Source organism: Stegodyphus dumicola, chromosome X2, assembly GCF_044657685.1.
Source record: "Stegodyphus dumicola isolate Sdum_Otavi_A_Nest chromosome X2, ASM4465768v1".
Classification (NCBI taxonomy): Eukaryota; Metazoa; Arthropoda; class Arachnida; order Araneae; family Eresidae; genus Stegodyphus; species Stegodyphus dumicola.
The window spans coordinates 28244076-28267817 of record NC_140781.1 but is presented as its reverse complement, the minus strand read 5'-3'; the positions used below and the strand labels follow the sequence as shown (position 1 = coordinate 28267817).

At 35.4% G+C, this 23742-nt stretch overlaps 1 protein-coding gene across 2 annotated transcripts in view; it reads left to right on the top strand.

Moving 5' to 3' along the window:
- Positions 1 to 23742, top strand: part of Oseg6 (intraflagellar transport protein Oseg6) — a 210573-nt gene that overhangs the window by 84897 nt on the left and 101934 nt on the right. For both annotated transcript variants that reach the window (XR_015039212.1, XM_085809920.1), the window contains exons 10-11: positions 6996 to 7239; positions 12160 to 12274. Coding sequence is in view for 1 of the 2 variants with exons in the window: in XM_085809920.1 (XP_085666046.1) it covers positions 6996 to 7239; positions 12160 to 12274 (359 nt within the window). In the remaining variant the exon portion in view is untranslated. The remainder of the gene's footprint in view (positions 1 to 6995; positions 7240 to 12159; positions 12275 to 23742) is intronic.

Here is a 23742-nt window from a genome sequence, read left to right as displayed (position 1 = left end):
TCTGGCGGCCTTCCATGTCCCAGACATGCTCGATTGTTGAAAGGTCTGGTGACCTTGCTGGCCAAGGAAGAGTATCAACCGCATGGAGACAGTCCATAGATATTGCGAGCGGTATGTGGCCATTTCATTATCTTTTTTAAAAATGGCCCCAGGATGACGTTCCATGAAGGGTAATGCAACCGGCCACAGGATGGTATCAACATATCGTAGAGCTGTTAAAGTTGTACGGAGAATGACTAAAGATGGCCTGCTGTCATAAGAAACAGTGCCCCACATCATTACACCAGGGGTTTTGGCTGTATGCCTTTGTAAAACAAGGCCTGATTGGGACCACTGGCCCCATCTTCTCCAGACCTGAAGACGGTGGTCATCTGCTTCAGGAGTGAAGCAGGATTCATCGCTGTACACTATACGATGCCAGTCTGATGGCAGCCATGATGATCGGCTGCGACACCACTCCAGACGACTCTGCTGATATTATGGGGTCAAAGGCAAACATCTTAAAGGCCTCTGTGAGTGTAACCTCGTCTCAGACAAGCACCGTGAGATGGTGGACAGTACCACGGGAAGTATGGATGTATCTGTAATGCGTTGAATAGTCAACAATGATACTATTGGGGCAGTTCTGGCCTGGCAAACAATCATCCTACCTTGCCTCGCATTTGTGCTCTTTGGCCTTCCAGAGCCTTCATTTCCTCGGCAATTTCCTTGTAGCAATCATTGCTGCCATCATCTTTGCACAGCAGTATCTGTACGCTGCAGTTGGTGGCCTATTGCTCGGTATGACCACCCAGCTTAGCGCAACCCTACAATGCAACCATGTTCAAAGTCGTTTAGTTGTCTGTAAGGTCTTCGATATCGTCATAATGACATCTTTAGTTGCTTCTTTATGGAATTACAATGGCAGCAACAAAAAAAAGATAAATTTTCAGGCTCTGTTACTGGTTTTGTACTTTGTGAATTGCCCACAAGAAATGCAGACTATGATCGCAATTCCTCTTCATTTGCCTTGAAACTTTGATCATTTGTATGTTCAATCAAGATTTTTTTCCATACCAAATTTCGTCTCGATCACAAAAGTCCTTCTTGATGCTTCGATTTGTTTGCAAAGCAGTATTTGCATTAGCAAATGTACTTTAGGAAGAACTTGAAAATAGTATGCATACTTAAAATAAGTGTTCCTACAATCACCACTGTCTGAACAAAGTGTAGAGTGTCTTGAGTGTCTCACATTACTTAGCATTATTTATGGTAACCCTCTGAAGGGGAATGGACTCTCTTAATCAACATTAACTTTCAGCAATAGTTGTAGGAAATGCAATGCTTTCTGTGTGTTGATGAGTTATTTTGGAGTTGAAAAAAGTTAGTGCTCTGTTTCATCTTCATTAAAAATTGAAATCAGAATTCTTGGCTCCAGAATTTTGGTACTATGTAAGATATCAAAATGCCACGCTAAATAAATGTTCTAAACCAACAGTGGCCAGACCTTTTTTAGAAGAGTGCCGCTATCTGAAGGAAAAAAAAAAGGTATGCGTGCCACTTCCAAATTTTCCAACATACTAAACATATAAAAAGGTGAAGAAGTATTATTTTATAAGCTAATTATGGGATTTTTACAAACAGCACACTTTTTTATGTAAATCTGAGTAGTAGACATTTAAAAAATACTATAATAAATTAAGCAAATATGAAAGGTAGGGTTTTATTTTTAATAAACCTTGTTAGAGGTTCAGTCAGCTAGGTTTTGTATAAAATAAAAGTGAATTATTTGAAGCATTTAATTAACTTTAACAACTCTAAATAAATATTAAACAGTCTGTTTTTAATTACCGTATTTACGCGAATCTAATGCGCATCGTTTTTGGCCAAATGTAGTATTCAGAATTGGGGTGCGCATTAGATTCGAGTGCAAAGTTCGCCGATGACCATGAATTGACCCCGACAGGAAAAATTAAACGTGCTGCACCGCACATTGTTGCACTGAGTTTCTGCTGCCTGGAAAAGCATCGAAGCACCAAAGATTGTGAAATCTTTCAAGAAATGCTGCATTTCAAATTCATTGAATGGCAGTGAAGATGACGAGCTCTAGAACGCTGAGGATGACGATGATGATGATGAGGAAAGAAGAAATGAATCTGCGTCTGACGAAAAGAGCTGCGAGGATTCCAGTGATGAAAACAGTGAATAAAGACGTTTACTATTAATCACTAATTGTAGAAACTGTTAGCTAGATAGAAATGTTACGATTTATTTCATGTTCATATTTTACGATAGGTACCGTATATACGGTAGTGGTAATTAACAGTGATTGTTCCACATAACAATTGCCCACTAATAGGTTAATTCTATGTTCTACTACTTTATGTATAAATCCATTGTTGTATAAAATATGGTATCTAAATTTAAATAAAATTATCATACCATTAATTGATAGTTTATATACAAATCCATTGTTGTATAAAATAAGATTCAATAAATTCCTCATATCATTGATGCGCATTACATTCGCCGACAAACAATTTTTTTATTATTTAAAGTTTTAAAATGGGGATGCGCATTAGATTCGATGGCGCATTAGATTCGCATAAATACGGTATATTGTGGTTTTCAGTATGCAGGTTTTTTTTTTTCCTTCTTAAACCGAGTCATCTATATTAGGATTAGTTCTTGAAGATGCTAACAAATTTAGGTGTTTTAGGTGCATATCAGTTAATCTTGAACAATATTTTGATTTTATTATGTTCTTAACAATATCTGACAGTCAAATTGTGTAAATTTGGAAAATTGCTAGTAGATACAAATTTCTAAAATTCGATAGAATTTGGATCACTTGCAGTAGAAATAAGTTCCTTATATTTAATTTTCAGTGTAGTATGCTGTAGGTCAATAATTTCGATTTGGATTTCAGTTGGGTAACAGCGTCTTGCAAAGAAACTGAAAAAATGTTTAATGAAAAGATCAGAATTTTTTTTATCATTTTGAAAATCATCAAACCTAGTGCTGAATGAATCCTGCAAAATGGATATTAAATTTTTAAATCTATCATAGTTCGGAGCATTATTGACTTTGGTAACTAGTTCCTGCATTGATGTGAAATGTGTTAATCTTTTTTTCCCTCCAAAATCGAGACAAAGTATGCAGAAGTTGATTCGCAAAAGAAGATATATGACCAACTAGGGTTGAAAAAATACCATCTTTTCCACGTAATCTTAAATTTGTTATTTAAATTATAATATCGATGAGAAAACTAAATCCCATAGCTAGTCTTCATTTTTATGTAGCAAGCATTCAATGGGCAGTTCATTGTTTTCTTCCAGATATTTTAAAACACGCCCACAAATCTCATGAGTGCACTTCCTTTGGAAAGCCAACGCACACTACAATGAGTAACTCGCCGTCCTTTTCCGTGAAAAGCTCACCAAAATATCATCAATCGGAGCTCGAACTTGTATTTTGTTGATACAGCATGCTTCAATGTCAACAACAGAGGACAGGTTTTAGTTTTTGGTACAAAGAGGTTCTTGATGCATAATCCAATCAGACTTAAAAACTTTTCTTCCCGAATAATTTACAAGCAATGTAACAAAACCGTTAATTCTGCCAACTATGCATGGTGCTTTATCTGTGCAAATGCTATCTAATTTTTTCCACTCTACTTTGTTAACTTCAATTACATTTTTAAGTTCTTTAAAAATGTCTTCACCTATAGTTAAAATTAGCTGGCACAAATCATGTTCTTCCACAATATGAAAAATATTATTCGTGTAATGCACAAATATGCTTAGCTGGGCATTGTCTAAGATGTTGCAGCTTTCATTCAAAGTTAATGAAAAGTATTTGCAATACTGTAGTCCAAAGACAATTTGTGTGGCAACATACTGGCCCATATTATCTATACGATGCATGATGGTATTTCTATAAGCTTTCTGTAAGCTATCAACCATATTTTTTGTGCTTATATCTCCAACATTTTAGGCCAATATTAAAAGGCTATTTTTTGTTATTATCTGCTCTCCATCAGAATACGTTTTTTTTTTTTCTTGCAGGCTAACAACAGCGAAAATTGATAAGAAACCTTCACCATAGTTTCTATTTTGTCATTTCTCTTTTGGAACAAGGATTGTTGGCTGGCTAAAGATTTCTTTTTCTTTTTTTAATTGATAAATTTTCTTTGCAAATGTGATCCAACAGGATAGTTGCTATTGAAATCACTATGCAGTTGTTTGAAATGTCAGTCTAGGCTAAATATTTTAGGCACTGCTACACAAATTGCATGTATCAAACAAACAGGCTTGGAAGTATTTTGATGCATAAACAAAAATTTTTCTTCCCAGACAGTTTAAAAATTACTAATTGCAATATCCTCTTCATATTTTCTTTTCGATGTCGAAGGTTTAATCATGGGCATAGTGAAAGTAAAATTTTTAAAATATCAAACAACGCTCGATGTCAAAATCTAAACGCAGTTGAAAAAAGCTTAACATCTTGCTTAACAGTTTAAAATCTACTGAGCCAACAAAATAGCAAAGGAATATGGAATATGTCACCAGTTTGTCTGAATCTGAGAATGTTTAGAAGCGGCACATGCACATTATTTATAAGCATCACTCAAGTGTCTGTGAATATGCTTTTCTTGACTTGTTATGTTTCTGTTTTATATCATTAGAGTTAATTATGGTATTTGTATCAAACATGTAGAACATAACTCATCATTTGATATATTTTCTTGTGTGCTCCGCTTCTGTATGCAGCTGTAGTTGAACTTGGAGAGTAGCTCAAGAGTGTTGCTATGGTGAAATAAAACAAAACTAAAATTCAAACAGTTAATAGTTATTTTAATGTGTTTATGTGTATATCTATCAACGAAGTCGATACAGATGGTTATTTTTTTAAAAATTTTTCAATAAGTCTTTGCATGCCACTGTTAAAACTGGGCTGTGGCACGTGTGCCATGGGTTCGCCATCCCTTTACTAAACAAAACAACCTCTGTGTCAATTTCCGATGCTTCAGAACCCATTGGCTGTATGTTCGTGAATTTGACTTCTGGTAGAGTATATATTGTGTAACTTTGTATTCTATTCTGATAGAACATAATAGCATATTCTTGTGCTAGTATCTGCCAAATGGTTACTGATTAACTATCATCTATTTTTATACCATAATATTTAATCAACATAATACTGTATTGGCTCTTCCAACACAGTAGCACATTAATTACGATTCTGTGATATGTGGTTCATCTATTGTTGCTTGACAGCCTTCATGAGGTTTCTCTTGCACTTAAATGCTCCACTGTACACTAAAAACTGCTAATGAAATCTTCTTCAGTTGCTTTCATGTGGTATATAATTTGTTCAGGTAATATTTTGATGATTTCATGTATTTGAAGCTGAAAGGAAGTATTTTTCTTGTTTTTCTCCTAATATGTATCTGCAAAACAATATCTCCCTTTCATTTATTTGAATGAAAAGGTAAATCCTTGTCTGGGTATGAAATGAGCATTTTTGCAGTTTATTAGAATAAAAGTTAAATGAATCGCAATTACATTCAAGTGTTTTCCCCCCTTTAGTAGTGAAAATCATACCGTTATAGAACTGTAACGATCTTTAAATTTAAATGATTCCTATTTATAATACGGGCATGTAGGTAATTGATTGCAGCTAAGGCTGCAAGAATTATTCGTTTGAGTAAGTTTGTATGGAGTACTTTTCTGAAGTTTAGTGAAGTGGTAACAGCCCCATTAGTGGCCAAGTGGTTTACACTGCTGATCACTGGGAGCTCAACATGGGTTTGACCCCAGACTAATGGGCTGTCTGCATAGTTGTTTATTGTGGTTTTCCCCTGTGCTTCATGTGAATTTGAGCCAATTTTCCTTAAAAAAAAACATGCATGCATGCCTCTTCAATCAGATAGCTGGTGTGTGCTTTGTCATATTCCAGTGAACTAACTGTCCACTAGATTGCATTAAGGAAAGATGTTTTAAGGAAAACTGGGCAGCTTGTGATTGAGTATATGGCCTCGATTCCTTCTGGTGGCTGAATGAGATAACCAGATAAGGTTTTCAAAGTTTCTCTCTTGTGTTATTTGAATACGAATCAAAAATCATCAAGAAAGTTATCCCTTACCACTGAGAAATGGTTAATAGTATTTGTTTATAAAAGTATAATTTTAGGACTTAATATTTGGCACCATTAATGTCTTTCTTGATTGCAAAAGACTGAATTTATATATCAAATTCATCAGTAGAGAGTAGAATCAGTATAGTCATCAGTAGATAATGTAATGATTTTGAAGAAAGTTTCTATGCTTGCTCTGATAAAATATTCTTTAATAAAGATTTGTATGCATTAATTTTAATGCTTCTTTTTTAAATAGATGTTGCTTAGAAAATATAGTTTTTAGAAATTATCAACAGCGGTCTTGCTGCATATTAGTTTCATCAAAATAATTCATTTTGAGAGGGAAGACTGATTCCTAGTGCTTCAGGGAAGCTATAAAAACCACCAGGAAATGAATTTGATGGAAACAAGTAACGTTATGTAACTACTCAAATATTCATGCGTTCAGCTAAGGTTAATTGTGTCGTGTCTGTTTCTCATGCCATATAGAATAAATCATGAAGACATTTATCAGACCATTCTGCTAAGATTAAATCTTGGAATAAGCTATATTTACTTGGTGGACCCATGAATAAATTTAACAAAAAAGGCAATATGTACAGTTCATTTGCATGTAAGGGGAGAACAAAGAGAAATAAATGAACATAGAGGCTGCATTAACTCTGAAGTGGACATTTTTAGATAACTTTATTTCATGCATGTGTATGTCCATGAAAAGACCTAAAATTGGACTGCACGTATAACCAAGAGTACATTGTTCTTGTCCTCTTTTGACTTTCAAAATAATGCTTTAAGCACCATTGTTTATTGCTGATTATATTTTTGGTATTATTGCACTTGTTAGTTTTTAATTTCATCGTGTCTTTTTATATTAGGCTAAAGACCTATGATATCAGAAACTTACAGGACATGCTACATATGGTTACTGTTGAAGATGAACAAGTAATCAACTCAATGGAATGGAGTGATGATGGACAGCTGTTAGCTGTATCTGGAAAGGACGGGAATCTCCATGTGTATTTAACTAAGTTACCTGTTCTAGGTTCTGCATTTCATCAAAAGTTAGCTTTTCTCAGCTCACTGTATGAAGTATCAATATTCAATGCTGCAAACAAAAAGGTAAGACAAAACGAAGATTAATTTGTTATTATTAGCAGAAAATTAATTAATTAAACCCGCAGCAGTTTCTACGAATATGAACCTGTACTTTGTCAGTAGTGATAATGAGTGATTTATCAACCCTTTGACTACTGGAAAAAAACTGATATTCAAGGATTACTAGTTAGACCCATTTAACCCATATCTGAAATGCATAATGTGAAGAAAAGGAATACAAACAATCATTGCAGTGAATAATAAATTAAAGGAATGCAAACAATCATCCCTTTTGCAATGAGTATATTTATTATTAACTCTCGGTGTACTGCTCAATTTTGATACATTCTGGTCCTGAAATATGGGGCTCTTTTTAAATTTATTAAATTTTTTATTTTCTCTATCTTCATATATTACTGTTCATGTATATTATAAACAAAATCAGTATAATGCAGGAATTTCAATAATTTTTTAACTTTTAGAAAACATACATTACGGCTCGTGCAATTTTAGCGAGCATGGAATAAAAATTTTAAAATACACTGGATCTTTTTTATGTTGATAAATATATGTGCTAACTAATTTGTACAGCTAATAATATTCCTTGTACTTGCTTATTATTATACAAAATTCTTTTTAGTGTGATAAATTTTGAAACATGGCTCTAAACATAATCCGACTTTACATTCTTCACACCAAATACGAGTCTCTTTATGTATTTCCCCCCCCATTTTTTTGGGGGGGAGAGCAACACACATCACATTGCCTTCTAGGTTCGACCAATACCAATGATAATCGGGTTTACTTTTTTATAAGATTTGGTGATATGTGGCTTGCAGAATGCCTCCCTATAAGGTGAATAAAATTCATACTGTCGTTACTAGACCATATTAATAAGCACATAGCAGAAGAGTATTTATCAAAGATTTCTTCGATCTCAGCTAGCTTGAAATCAAAAAGGGATTTTTTCGTGTTTGTTATTTTTGTGTATATTATATACGAATTCCAAATTGCTTGATCTAATATATAGAAAAATATTTTCTTGTAATATTTGCGTTGTTGTTTTCGGATACTAGGGTAGTACGGCATCTCCTTATCGCATCTCTGTACATCCCCATTTTAAATTTATAATCATAAATCACTTTGGGCATTAATTTTTCTTTTGCTGTCCCTGAATAAACTAATATAGATGATGTATCATGAAAAGAATTAAGCATATTTACTATTTTATTATCATTCCACTTTAATAGCATATCTTTTCCATGCCGATATGCAATGCACTGTCCCTTTTCCACCTTTTTCTTTTGAAAAATCTGGTGGTAAGCCCTTTCTAGTGCTATGAAGTGTTCAATATATGTCTGTTTCCTTTTGAACAAGAATATCTGCCAAATATGGAGACATAATAATTATCCACTGTTATGCCTTTGTTCAGATACTGGTGCACTAGTTGAAGAAAAACACCAGTTGATTGTGGCTGTGTTAGGTATTCATATATGAAATGCATGCCTTTTCCCATGTTCAAAAGAAAATTGCATATATGACCTGATGAGGCTTCATATAACATGAAAAACTTTATCTCAAACCAAGAGCATTTCAAAGGAATATAATGTTTCCATGACAAACAACCCTTATAAAGCATTAGGGATTCATCTACACTGACTTTTCTTTGGTATTGAGTGTTTTGCAAAACCTTTTCCTAATATGTTCAATGACATAAATTTTTCACAGCTTAGGGCAAAGGTGTGATGAAGGGTCATAACTTTTGTTATGAATGGAATGAAGATTTTTCATTAAGAAGTAAAAATAGTCACGTGACATTAATTGTGAAAATAATAAATTTTTCACAGCTTAGGGCAAAGGTGTGGTGAAGGGTCATAACTTTTGTTATCAATGGAATGAAGATTTTTCATTAAGAAGTAAAAATAGTCATGTGACATTAATTGTGAAAATATTTGTGTTTTTATAGATTGCCTTTTCGACCAATACCAATGATAATCGGGTTTTTTTACTATCCCTTGGAAAAATAAAAGTATGAAAAATAACATCATTTCGTCAACGTTAGTCGGCCACCATAGTTTACACTTCCTTGAAAGTTTAGGCTTCTTAGCAGGATGCTGAGATGCAAATCTATCAGTTTCATTTACTACTAAATCCAGTTAAGTCTATTCACAAATAAGCTATGAAACTCGAAAGACTCGTTTTCATCAGTTATATTGACTAACAATTTAGTATCATCAGAAAATGGGAATCTAGGGGAAACTGGAGCAGGATTTTTCATATATCTTTTCATCCACATATGAACATTCAGAATTGCACTATCATTATTATCATTGGAGGCTTCTGTTTCGGTTTCACTTCCAAAGGATTGACTTCACAATGAATTTTCACTATTATCATCACTCTCCAAATTTATGGAATTTTCAGAGTCACTATCACTATTTCTGTCTTCATAATCAACATAATTTCATTTTGAATTCACAGGTAAAACACCACTGCAACTTGCCAAATCCATATTTTTGCAATCGTTTACCACGTAAATGACAAAGACACTTCCCACCAAGAATGAAAGAAGCAACGGCATCGATCATGTTCGACCCTATAGAAACAATAATACTCTCTTAACAATGATATAAACTTGTAGTGCCATCTAGGTGCAAAATAAAATGTAAAATATGAATATTACAATATTCTTAGCCTACACGGAGGAAAAGCGGAATCCATATTGAAAGTAAGAGAAATAAAGTTACGCTCGCTGTTTTCACATAAGTGGTATTACAAGATGGGTTTTGTGTCTCGTGGAAATCGCGGGGGCCATAAGCAGAGGATTAATGCATCATAATATGTACAATACAGAAAGGAAAAATTGTGACATTTATTTTTATAATCATCAATTATCAAGTACCTAAAGTACAAGTACCAGATTGTTCCCCCACAAAAAAAAAAAAAAAAATCTTGATGATACAGAGGTACTTTTGGAGCATTTCTGAAGAAATATGTTGAGGCAAAGACACTTTCTTCATATTTTCCTAATTCCTCTGTGAATTGAATAGTTAACGTCCTCCCCCTTTTTTTTTTCAGTTTTTTATAATATTCAGGATTCATTGACAGCAATAACGTGTACTTTCATAGCACTAATAGCTATCATATTATGAAACCAGTCAAATGATAATAAAATGTCTTACATTTGCCAGTACACATTTTCACCATTTTGTCCAGTGTCCACACACCACCTTTCTTTTTGATATAATCTAGGATTGCATGTGTCTTCTTTTCCAAAATGATAATTATAAATATACATTGTATTTAGTAAAGTAACAACTCTACCACTTTTTAGAACAGTTAGGGAGGGCAGTTGCTTTTTTTTAATCAGAATAATGTAAAATATATAACATAATTTTCGGACTTGTAAACAGTGATTCTAATTTATTTTTCAAGTTGTTCCAAAAGATATAATTTTTGGATGCAAGTGCATTGTTGCATCTTATGAAGGGAAAAAAAAATATTGCAAGTTACATTATAACCAGAATTTTCTGTTTCTTTTGTTAATCTGGCATTTTCTTGTTGGTGCCAACTTTCTTATTTAATTTTTACTGTATAAACTGCTAATATCCAGATATTCTGTTATGCTGTTACAAATAACCCAAAATTTCAATCTGTATTTCCCTGCTTTAGATGGCATATATTGCCAGAATAGAAAGGTTATGTTTTCTGCATAATGTAAATAGCTGCTGTTGTGAATCAGTTAGGAATATAAGACATTTGCAAATAACTATTCTGTAATTCAAAATGTTCTCTGTTTTGTTCTTAATCAAATCTTATAACATACGGTATGCTTGGGAATTTATTGCAACTGATATCATGAAGGATTTGACTTATTTTCTTTGATGTTTTATACTCTGTAGCTTACTGACTGCTTCATCATTCAGTTCATGAACTATAACAGTTCAATTTTTCATTTTCATTGCAAGTTTCCACTCTTGAGTGTATATACCATTCCATCTGCATGTAATCATTTTTTATGTAACATCTAAAAGTGCTGTGTAAAATTCAATAAGAAATGAGGATGACACAGAATCCATTTCACATTTTGGAAATCTAGATGTCATGCTCTTTTTTTTATATTGGTTTCACTGCATTGTCCTGATAACTTCATTTTAGTGCCATATTTTAGTACTATTTTGAGATACTAAAATCTGAGAAGTGCTTGGGCTTGCTACATTTACTTTTTTATTATCACTGGATTTTAAGTATGAGGATAATGAGATACCAGGAACTCCATCTTGTATCTTAACATCATCAATTTCACCTTCATCAGTCAACATACTTCAGAAATCATCATCAGTGTCTTTATCATCTGGATTTTCTATGTATTCACTATTTCTCTGAACACATGTTTTTTTTTTCCCTGGTCTCTTAGAACTTGATTTTCAGTAATGTAACTGAATTTGCTCAATCAGTTGTGGCTGTTGATAAATGATTTGCTGTACAAGATATGGTGCTTTCTATATAATGCATGACATTCAACTTCAAGTAGAATGTTCTCAAAACCTCGCCAAAACAGGCAATATTACGCTAACTGGATACTCAAATTTATTGCCAACTTGGTGACAAAAGAATATGGCAGATTTATCAACCCTTCTATTGTCTTTTTAGCAACCTTAAGAATTTTTTATGGGGTATAAATTCAGACCAGTGATAGGTCCACTGGATACATATGGTAAATTAATTAAAACAGATTTTAAAAAATAAATTTCATCTAAATGTAGAAAGAGTAAAACATTCTATAAAAATTCAGAATTAAGAAGTTTTTACCAATGTTTTAAAAAAAAAAAAAAAAAGCTTCAAAAATCATTTTATGTTCAGTCTATCTAGCAGACAGAAGGTTAAGAATGTTTTTGCATATTTCTTATAGATCTTGTATTAATAAATATGTATATTTTGCAGAATGATGTTAAAAAACTGAAAATTGATATTGAACCCAAATTTATTGCTCTTGGGCCTTTTCATATTGCTATTGGCATGAATAACAGGGCTTGGTTTTATAGTTTAAGTGATTCAGGTAGGCATAATTTTGTGTTTATTCCATTTTTATTCTACTAATTTCTTGCTTAAACACAGTGCATATTGTGTTTTAATAAAAGTATGTAAATTTTATTGCTATAATTTGAAATTACGAGGGCTATCCAGAAAGTAGATTACGTTTTGGAATAAAAAAATAAACAAAGTATAGGAAACAAATTTTATTATATACAGATGAAAGCCACACTCAAATACTACTTTTCTACATAGTCACCATACAAATTAAGGCATTTATCGTAGCGATGTACGAGCTTGGAAATTCCTTCGTCGAAAAATTCGGCCGCCTGCGCCTTCAACCACTTCGTTACCTCTTCTTGCAGCTGTGCGTCGTCATCAAAACGCTGCATAGCCAGCCACTTCTTCATTGCTGGGAATAGGTGGAAGTCGCTCGGTGCCAGGTCGGGACTGTACGGCGGATGAGGAAACAACTCCCACTTAAAAGACTCAAGAACTTTACGAGTGACATTTGCCGTGTGGGGCCGGGCGTTGTCGTGAATCAACAAGATCTTAGAGCTCAACATTCCTCTGCGCTTGTTTTGAATTGCTCTTCTGAGTTTTTGGAGAGTTTGGCAATACCTTTGAGAGTTTATTGTAGTGCCTCTTTCCAGGAAGTCCACCAAAATTACACCTTTTCTGTCCCAAAAAACAGTCGCCATCATCTTCCTTGCCGACATTGTTTGCATGCATTTCTTGGGTTTTTGGGGAGAACTTGTGTGCCCCCACTGCATTGATTGCAATTTCGTTTCACAGTTCACATGTTTCACCCATGTTTCGTCACCAGTAACGATGCGATCGAGTAAAGAGTCACCATCCTTATGGTAAGCGTCCAAAAAGTTCAACGCTGCAGCCATTCGCTGATTTTTGTGGTCCTCTGTCAAGATTTTTGGAATCCATCTTGCACAAAACTTGTGGTAACCAAGCTTTTCGCTGATGATTTCGTGCAACAAACTTCGCGAAATTTGTGGAAAACTCAAAGAAAGTTCCGTTATTGTGAAATTTCGATTTTCACGGACTTTAGCATCGACTTTTTCGAGAAGTTCGGCGGTCACTATGCTGGGTCTCCCACTTCGATCTTCGTCGTGAACATTGGTTCGGCCATTTTGAAATCTTATGACCCACTGACGCACTCCACCTTCAGTGATAATGTAGTCCCCATACACTTCACGAAGCTGCCGATAGATTTCTATCGGTTTACAGTTTTTTGCAGTCAGAAACCTTATTACTGAGCGCACCTCGCAGCTCGCGGGATTTTCAATTAACGCAGACATTTCAAACCGTCACAGTATCTGAACGGAGCACAGCACGAACCTCTCACTAGCACGGCTAGATGCAGACTGAGCTGCGCAACGCTCTGACCCCAAGATGGCCGCGCTAGCCCCGCCCCTAGCGGACACAGACGGAAACGTAATCTACTTCCTGGATGGCCCTCGTATGTTTCTTATTTCTATTTCCAAAAAGTAAATACCATTTGTGCATATCTGCAATGCATATGACAGCACAAAGGTCGCGCATGCGTGGTTACATTGTTTAACTTGAGAATTAATTAGCCTAACTTTTTTTTTATGTTTATGCCTGTAGACATAAATGTAAGTCATTGCTTGTTGGTAAGTGTGTTCAAAATAATTGATCGGCCCACCAGCGGTGAAATAAGAGCTCTTATCAAGTTTTTGAATGCAAGAAATGTTTGACCTTTGAAATTTATCATAAGTGAAACTTATAAAGCTATGGTGTGAAAGTGAGTTAGGATGTTTAATAAAGGGAGAGAAAATGTTCATGACAAGGAATGCAGTGGTCATCATCACTAATTGCCAAAGAATTGGTCCTCTGCATTGACAAAAAAATTCATTCCAATAGGTGATTAGTGATTTTTGATTTGTGTATGCAATTTCATAACATTTTATTATCTTTATTACAAGAAACTCTGACTGGATATTTGCACTATAAAAAAAAACTGTATTTGCAATGTGTACTAAAAACACTAACACGCGCTGAAAATCAGAAACCCATATTCAAGGCACAGCCTTGAAGTTTTTTCAGCTTTATGCTACGGGGGGGGGAAAAAAAAAAAAAAAAAAAAAAAAGATTTTTTGAAAAGAATTCTCACAGGCAATAAAACATGTATTTGTTGCGAGAGATCTGAAATGAAATAACAGTCACTGGAATGGCAGCATACTAGTTCTCCAAAAACCAAGAAAGGAAAGCCACCTCTTTCTTCAAAAAATTCATGTGCATTGGGTTTTGGTACTGTCAAAGAATCTTTTTAGTGAACTGAATGGAACAAAGCACAACATTCAAAGCTTATCAGGTTCAATGTTTCTTCTAACCTTCTTCGGAAACATACAATGACCTGACTAGAACAGAGAGCTTACTAAAGCTATGTTCACTAATTGTAGTAAGTAGACAGGATACAGACGAAGGGTATACAAAACCCTTTATTTTTTTCTTTATATACAATGACTTCCGTACTTCGGAATACAATGACCCTCCACTCGGGGTCTAACTTAAAAGATATCAAAATAAAACTAAACTCTAATTTAACTTTAGAATAAGATTGGCCTTATAATAACAGAAAGCGTATGTAGCACAGAGACTGTGAACACTACAATACGTTTAATTTATCAAGAGGATTAAAACCTCTGGCCTGGAAGGCAAAGTAGCAACTGCGTAACTTCTAAGGTAAGCGGCCTGCTTCGAACTCACGGCTTCCTCTCTTCTGCTTGGCAAAAAGGCCACACTTAAATACTTGGCGTTCGCCAGACAATTTTGCATAAACTCCTTCACGCTTATAATTCTGGCCGGAAGTAGAAAATAAGAAGTGATAGTAAAGATTTAAAATAAAATAAACGTTAGTAAAACTTAAGATCCTTACATACTTCCCGCCAGAGTTAATTAGTTTGAAACTGAGGTCTAAAACGACCTTGTTGAAAACTTTTAGCTCTAGAAACTAACGCGAGGCCAAACTTTTACAATCATAACTTAGCTAGAAACTAGAAAATTTTAAAAGAAAGAAATTTGTTACAATAGCAGCTCCCGGAATATACAACAATCTTTTTTCTTTTTCATCTGTACTGCATCAAAACAGGAGCTTTATTCAATTCTGGTTCCTTCCAGAGATCTGGAAGGAAAACTAGTTTAATGAAATGTCACAGAATGACATTGCAAATAACATATAGAATATACTTTTCTTAACATTCTTATTTCATTCATGACTATTTTAATTATCTCTCCCCGTGCTCTCTGACATGTGTTGTAAAAACACCAAACACGAATGTGTTTCTGTCTATGTGTTCAACACTTCCTCCTACAATCAAAACACTAACGTGTTAAAATTCAACATACGAGACCTCTTAACACACCCTAATTTCAACTCTAGACCCTGAGGTACTATTCTGAAAGTGGCTAACTCTAAAGTGTAGCGTCAGAGAGCCTAACTACATCATTCAACCTTTAACACATATTCACCATGATTTAATCTTTACAGTCACACGAATAACAAAATTTTTTAACATTACTTTCACTTTTACCATATCACGTTATTTCTAAACATTCAAAATAACAGTTCACATGTATACAAGAACATATCAAGATGCCGTTAATTTTACACATTTGAAAACATACATTAGTAGTACATTGTTAACTTCTATTCTTTTCAAAGCAAGTGCCAATTCTTTCTACATTGAAATAATACTACATTTCAAAAAGTCTTTCAGACTAAAACTTCTTTCTTGTTAGAATGTTTTAAATAAAATTTATACAATAACTTTTTACAATATTTAAGTCTTTATACAACGCTATTATACATCAACTTTAGTTTTACGCGCGAGTAATTGAAAAACATAATAAGAAAATCGGTCACAACTCATTTCTCGCCCTTTTGGCGATAAAGGTAGACCTCGCATGAGGTAAAACTTCTTGAAATCTGCCACTTGCAGTAAGAATGAAAGATTAACTTAAGTTTGTAAAGTAACATAAAATTTTACTTATCTTTGTAATATTCAGACATCCTTTTCTGGGCCCAGTCTTTAAAGGTGCTGCAGACCGTAGCTTGGTTGATCCTCCTTCTTGTACGGGCTCGCCCTTCAGTGCTTTCCTCTGGAAGCTTCCGTTTTTCACCACTACGGCCACCCTTGAACATCTTCCTTCTGTCCTCTGCTTGTGGTCTTGGCCGTTTGAAGGCAGCTGGTCTTGGTGGAACCGGGAAACTTCTGTCGTGATCCTGCTTGGACCTCGTTGTTGGCCGTTCAAATTTTTCTTGTACTTTTTCCTCCGCCGCTGATGGCCCTTCCGCAGTTCGGCGACTTTTGCTGCGGAGAGTTCTGTCGGATGAGTCAATCTTCCGTTTCACAGCCGGGTTATAGTTGCCGTCCTTTCTCCCGGTCTTTTCCACATACGTCGTCCTTCTCCCTTCTTCATTCTGGTGGTGTTCGTGAACTCTGTTTTTTGGACGGTGGAACGGCTTCTTTTTCTTTGTACCTTCAATTTTTCCGCGGGGCAATTTTCTTTTCACTTGCTTCTGTCTCTCATTGGCTTGCCCTTGTACTTGTCGTTTTCCCACCTCTGGAACTTGTACCTGCGGTGTCTGCCGTACCGGATCCTGCAAAAGATCTGAAAAGATTTGCATTTTATTACGGTCATAGAATGGTTTTATCTGGTCAATGTTTGCGGAACAGGTTTCACCATTTCTTGCCTTTAACACTACATCAGCGTGAGTTATTTTTTCTATAACATATGGTCCTTCAAAGCGTGGAAAAAATTTGGCAGTTTTATCTTCTGGTGCTGAAGAAAGTGAATGCTTAATTTTTAGTACTTCATCCCCTACTTTATAAGTTACTCCCCGTCGTTTCAAGTCATAATACAATTTTTGTTTTCTTTGTGCTACTTCCGTATTCTTTTTTGCTTCTTTTATTAGTTTTTCTATATCACCCATTTTAAATTCTGGGGCTCTTTGTTGCACATAAAATAGTTTATCTAACGGTGTTATAACCTTTCTGCCTAGAAATAACTCAGCAGGAGTTTTGCCCGTTGTATCATGTTTTGCGGTCCTAAGGGCGAAAGCAAATTCATTGACATAGTTATCCCAGCTTTTATGAAAATTTTTAACATAACTACGGATAATTTTCACTATATTTCTGTTGACCCGTTCCGCTATATTTGATTGCGGCCGATACGGGACCATTTTTAAATGACGTATGCCCAGTTTTTGGCACGTCTTCAAATATATTACTTACAAATTGAGGACCATTATCCGATATAACTTTTAGGGGCGCCCCGTATTTTAAAATATATTTATTTAAAATAGAATCGGTAACTAATTTCGCGGAGGCTCGTTTTAAGGGAACAATTTCGGTCCATTTACTAAAATGATCAACGATAACAAGGAGATAGCGACTTTTGTTTAACTGACTTTTTGGGAAAGGGCCCAATAAATCGATGCCGATTATTTCATTTGGAAATTCGGATTTAATACTATTTAGAAACCCGGCCGGGCGGAAATTAATATAATTAACGGCTTGACATGTTGGGCAGGACTGGACATACGCCGTTGTTAACTTTTGCAGTTCAGGAAAGTAGACTGCCTCGCGTACGTGTTGAGTAGTTTTTCGAATACCAGCATGAGAAGCTAAAGGGCTGTCATGGAGCTCTTGCAGGATATTTAATCTAAGACTAGCTGGGATAACAGGTCGAAATTCGTTGTTGGAATTCGTAGTTTTTGTATAAAATAATAGACCATCTATTAGTTCGTAATGGGCCGCCCTATTTCTTATCGCCAAAATATCTTGGTGGCTAAAATTTTCAGGATCCTTCAAATACTCATAAATACTTCCAAACTCAGGATCCTTACCCAGTTCGGTTATTACAGTTTCTCGGGAATTTTTTGTACACGCTGTCAGCATTGCAACTTTTACGGTATTACCCTGTTCGTCTAATTTAATTCGTGACAGGGCATCTGCTACGATATTTTCCTTTCCGGGGGTATGCTTGATTACCAGATTATATTCTTGCAGCTTGAGTGCCCATCTTATTAACCTTGGGGATAAATTTTTTCCAGAGTACAATCTAGTTACCGCCGCATGATCAGAATATACTGTTATCGGCGCCTTTCCAAAATAGACTCGGAACTTTTGCACTGCTAACAGAACTGCAAGTGCCTCTCTCTCGGTCGCGGAATAGTTTCTTTGTGTTTGATTTAAAGTTCGGCTAAAAAATGCCACTGGCTGCTGATTTTGCGAAAGTACCGCTCCTACCGCATAATCCGAAGCATCCGCTGAAATTTCTAAATTTTCATCCTTTTCAGGAAATTTCAACACAGGGGCTTGCGTTAAAGCTTGTTTTAATTTTTCGAAAGCACTATTGGCTTCGGCCGTCCACGAGAATCTTGCCTTTTTCCTTTTTAATTTTAACAATGGCTCAGCGATAGCCGCAAAATCTTTTATAAAGGACCTATAATATGAACAAAGTCCAAGAAAAGAAGAGAGCTTCTTTGCCGTGTTTGGAGTCGGATACTTTTGTACAGCGATTATTTTTGATTCATCTGTCTCGATCCCTTTTTGCGATATTTTGTAACCTAAATATTTTAATTCAGGGGCTGCAAATTTGCATTTTTCGACATTAACTTTTAGACCGGCCTCATTTAATAAAGAAAACACCTGTCTTAAATCCTGTACATGTTGGTCTAGATTATCACTAGTAATAATGATTATCGTCTAAATAGATAAATGTGGACTTTCCGAGAACAGGTCTTAACACAATGTCCATGCATCGCTGAAATGTTGCTGGGGCGCCTGAAAGGCCAAACGGCATTCGCAAAAATGCATAAGTGTCAGACTTGGTTATAAAAGCAGTCTTAGGCACGTCCTCAGGCCGGATCCCTATTTGAAAATAACCATTCGTTAAGTCTAAAGTTGTCATAAATTTGGTTGATTTTATGTTCCTTAAAATTTCTTCTATAATCGGTAACGGATATACCGGATATTTCGTTATGGAATTTAATTTACGGTAATCAATAGCGAATCTCCACCTTTTTGGATGCTCCAAAGGATAATCATTATTTTTCTTACATAAAACCACCGGGCTAGCATAACTACTTGAGATGGGCGTTATGATCTTTTTACGTAGCATATCGGTAATATGCCATTCTATAATTTTTTCCTTATTCTTATCATACCGGTATGGTTTTTGACAAACCGGCAATGCATCTCCGGTGTCAATACTATGGTTAGTAACCTGGGTAAATCCTGGAATATCACTAAATAAGGAAGCAAATTCACTTACCACTTGTCGGATTCTATCTTGCTCGTCATTAGGCAGGTGGTCGAGATTTAACCTTGGCGGTTCAACCTTTTCTACACGCACTGGTTTCATCGTCAGCTTAAGAGACGCTTCATTAAAATCCAGTGTAGCTTGTGCGTCTGAAAGAAAGTCTATTCCTAGTATTAAGTGTGCTTGCAAATTCTTTACTATAAAAAACATCACCTTTACTTGTTCGTCCTTGATACGGATGTACAAAGGTACTTTACCTACGCACTTACATTGTTCTCCTTGCGCCGCTAATACTGTTGTATTATCCGCATTATATATGCGGTATTTGCGAAAATACTTTCTAAAAAAGACTTCTGCCACACAGGAACACTGCGCGCCGGTATCCAGGAGTGCGGTGGCCGGGATATTATTTACCAAGACTTCAATCTTCGGAAGAGTTAAATTTTTCACCATTACTGTATTTAACTTGTAGGAAGAGGGGTTTTCGTGGCCTTCGGATTTCCGCACCCTCTCGTCAGCAGAAATCCGTTTTAGTTTAAATTATTTTTCCTTTCGGTGCTTTCCTTCTTTCTCCACTGGCCTTGAGACTTTTTTCCTGGGTTGCTATTGAACTGTCGACGTTCGCCGGCTGTTTTTGAATGCTCGGGTTTCCTTGCCCACTGATTCGCTTTTTCTCCGTAGCCATGTGCTTGAGTTTGCTGTAGTCTTGGCGTACCAAATTGGTTTCGCTGTTGATATTGGCGTCTTCTTTCGACGTCCGCCGTTCTTCTACTTTCAAACTGGATTGCTAGCTCAAATAATTTTTCCAGTGTAGTCGGATTTCTCAATTCAATAAAGTCTTGCACTTGGGGTAGTAACCTCGGCAAAATCACTTGAATTATTTCAGGATCCGGACGGTTTCCATACAAGAGCTTGAAAACGTGAATTTTTCTTAAAATAAAACTCAAGAGGTTTTCCATTCTTTGTTGATATATACTGAAAAGTTCTGTTTCTAATTTCGCACGATCCCTTACAACAGGGAAGGCTTTTAGTAGGGCAGTCTTGAAATTTTCGTAGGTATAGGTGGGACTTCCTGCTTGACCCAAGAGACTTCTGCCGATACATTTGAACCAGTTAAGCGCTTGGCCCCTCAAAGCGCTGGTAGCTAAGGTAACTTTTTGAAACTCGTGCACGGGGTAGAGCATGAAGTGGTCATCCAATTTTTCCAAAAAACTGGTTACCTGTGAGTTTCCATTAAACGTTGCTTCTGGTTTCATCGAAGCGCGCATGGTCTGGACAATATACCCAAATCCTTCCAGGGCGGCAGCTGGCATTTCTGGATTCTGAGCTGTTTCTGCAGGCAGCACAGGTTCTTCTTGAAACTCGGCCATGGTTATTCTTCGTCGGGCGCCACTATCAGGTTCAATGTTTCTTCTAACCTTCTTCGGAAACATACAATGACCTGACTAGAACAGAGAGCTTACTAAAGCTATGTTCACTAATTGTAGTAAGTAGACAGGATACAGACGAAGGGTATACAAAACCCTTTATTTTTTTCTTTATATACAATGACTTCCGTACTTCGGAATACAATGACCCTCCACTCGGGGTCTAACTTAAAAGATATCAAAATAAAACTAAACTCTAATTTAACTTTAGAATAAGATTGGCCTTATAATAACAGAAAGCGTATGTAGCACAGAGACTGTGAACACTACAATACGTTTAATTTATCAAGAGGATTAAAACCTCTGGCCTGGAAGGCAAAGTAGCAACTGCGTAACTTCTAAGGTAAGCGGCCTGCTTCGAACTCACGGCTTCCTCTCTTCTGCTTGGCAAAAAGGCCACACTTAAATACTTGGCATTCGCCAGACAATTTTGCATAAACTCCTTCACGCTTATAATTCTGGCCGGAAGTAGAAAATAAGAAGTGATAGTAAAGATTTAAAATAAAATAAACGTTAGTAAAACTTAAGATCCTTACAAGCTACAGTTTACTGTGAGACATTGAAGAAATTATGGCACATGATACAGAACAATAGGTATGGACTATTTACTTTTAGTATTGTGTTAGTGCTGCATACCTCACAAATAATAGCAATGCTGCTTGATTCCTTTCTCAGGGAACAAGTCTATCACCTTTGTTTAATCTGAAACTAACCTCATCCGATTTCCATTCGTTTTTCATCTCAAGAAATATAACGCCTGCTACTACTTTGCAAGTGATGAGTGTCTGGGTTAACATCTAGAACTGGTTCAAGTTGCAGGTGACCAAATTCTGAGAAGCAGGTATGTTCCAGATTCTGCTAAGATATGAGACATGCCTTAATTTGCATGGTGAATATGTCAAAAAGTAGTTTGATGTGTATTGATCTCTTCTGTAATAAAATGCAAATTAAAACAAATTGCTAATATTTTTTTATACCCAAATGGGGCCTACTTTCTAGATGATCTTAATATTTTACTATATTTTTGCTTAGTTCAAAACTTGAATTTCAAAGAAATTCTTAAATGTAATCAGAAAGTGACAGAACTACAGCATCATATCATTCCAGAGTTGCCAACTCACCCAATTTAGGCGGGAGATTCCTGCTTCCAAGATATTGCTCTCGACTTTATCTCATTTTTAAAATTTCTCATGATTTTTATATAGCTTAATACTTTGTTACCTGCACCAAAAAAGTGGTCTGATAGCACTTAGTTTTCCTCTAGATTACATATAAAAGAAAAGTTGTTTTCAGTGATAAATTATGGCATGCTTCTGCTTTGTGAGTGAGACCCAAAATCATAGTGTTCCAGCTCTCCAATTAGCATCTGGCACCATTCTAGGTCATCTGTCATATATTAGCTAATGAGAAGAAAGCATAATTGAGGTTGTTATTTTGTTCATCTTGTCACTGAGTATTGTCACTACACGTGCTTTCGAGAAATAATTTAAGAAATTACAATCTTTCGTATTAGTTGTTTCTGCGAGAAAGGAAAAATACTCATGTAGTTTTAAAAAATTGTACACAGATGAATTTCCTTCTGTTATTTCCTTAAGGAATTTTAATACATTTGCGATGTGTACCGTTAGTCATTGCAATTTTTTGATTTTGTGCGGTTGAAGAGCCGGTATTCTCGTATATATGTGTACACAAAAACACAAGGACAAATGAAATCTGTTGAAAAATTAAAGGTTAAATTTTTCTCTGGAAATAAAACATTAAAAAGTTTTTAATGCAGAATGCCTGTTCTCTGCTTTTTTATTGGAGCACAGTTTGCCACTGAATGCATTAGATCATGCTGCAGTTTTATTTAGAAAGATGTTTCCCAATAGCAAAATCTCTAAGAAGCACTCAAATGCAAGGACAAAAACGGCAGCAATTGTTAAAGAAATGAATATGAAAAATAAATCTTCAGTAATTGAATACATTAACCCCTTAACTGCCACGGGCGTATATATACGCCTTGCTCAGCCAATGCGTTAACTGCCACAGGCGTATATATACGTCCTTCCAAAATACTATCATTTGCTTCGCGCTGCTACCTGTAAAACTATTCGAAAAGCTTTAGAATGCAACACCACAATGACCTTTGCAAAGTATGCGAAAGAGGATACTATTTCAGAGAAGTGTGGGGAGAAATTGGAGAGATGGATGTGTCTAAAGCCGTGAAAGGAATGACTGCGCGGTATTGGCTGGGGTTGTTTGAGTAAAACGTATTTTTTTTTATTCTGTGTCCTCCATTTTCATTTACTTTTTGTAGTAGTTTCCAGGAATAAAGAAAGATATAACGGATGTTTCAAACCCATTTATCTTTTTTTGATAAACGACTTGTGCTTCATTTTGTTACTGAAACTAACCGTTTTGTAGACAAGTATATGAACCAACACCTTGCAAACGAAAAATCAAGAACAAAATTGTGGCATTCAACCAGTTCAGAAGAAGAATATGTTTTTTTAAGCATACTGATTTCACAAGGTATAGCACTGAAACCTGATATTACACTTTACTGGTCTAAAAATGAATTGATCGAAACTCCATTTTAGGGATCTTTTATTATAAAAACATCATTTTTATTATAATTACATCTTTTTATTATACTTTTGCTCAAAACATTAAATTTTGTGCATTCATTTTTTTTCTTTTATTCTTTATTTTGTGAAAGTAAACAGTTTTTAGAAAGTAAAACTTGCACTTATTTTCTCCCTAATACATCGCATAACTA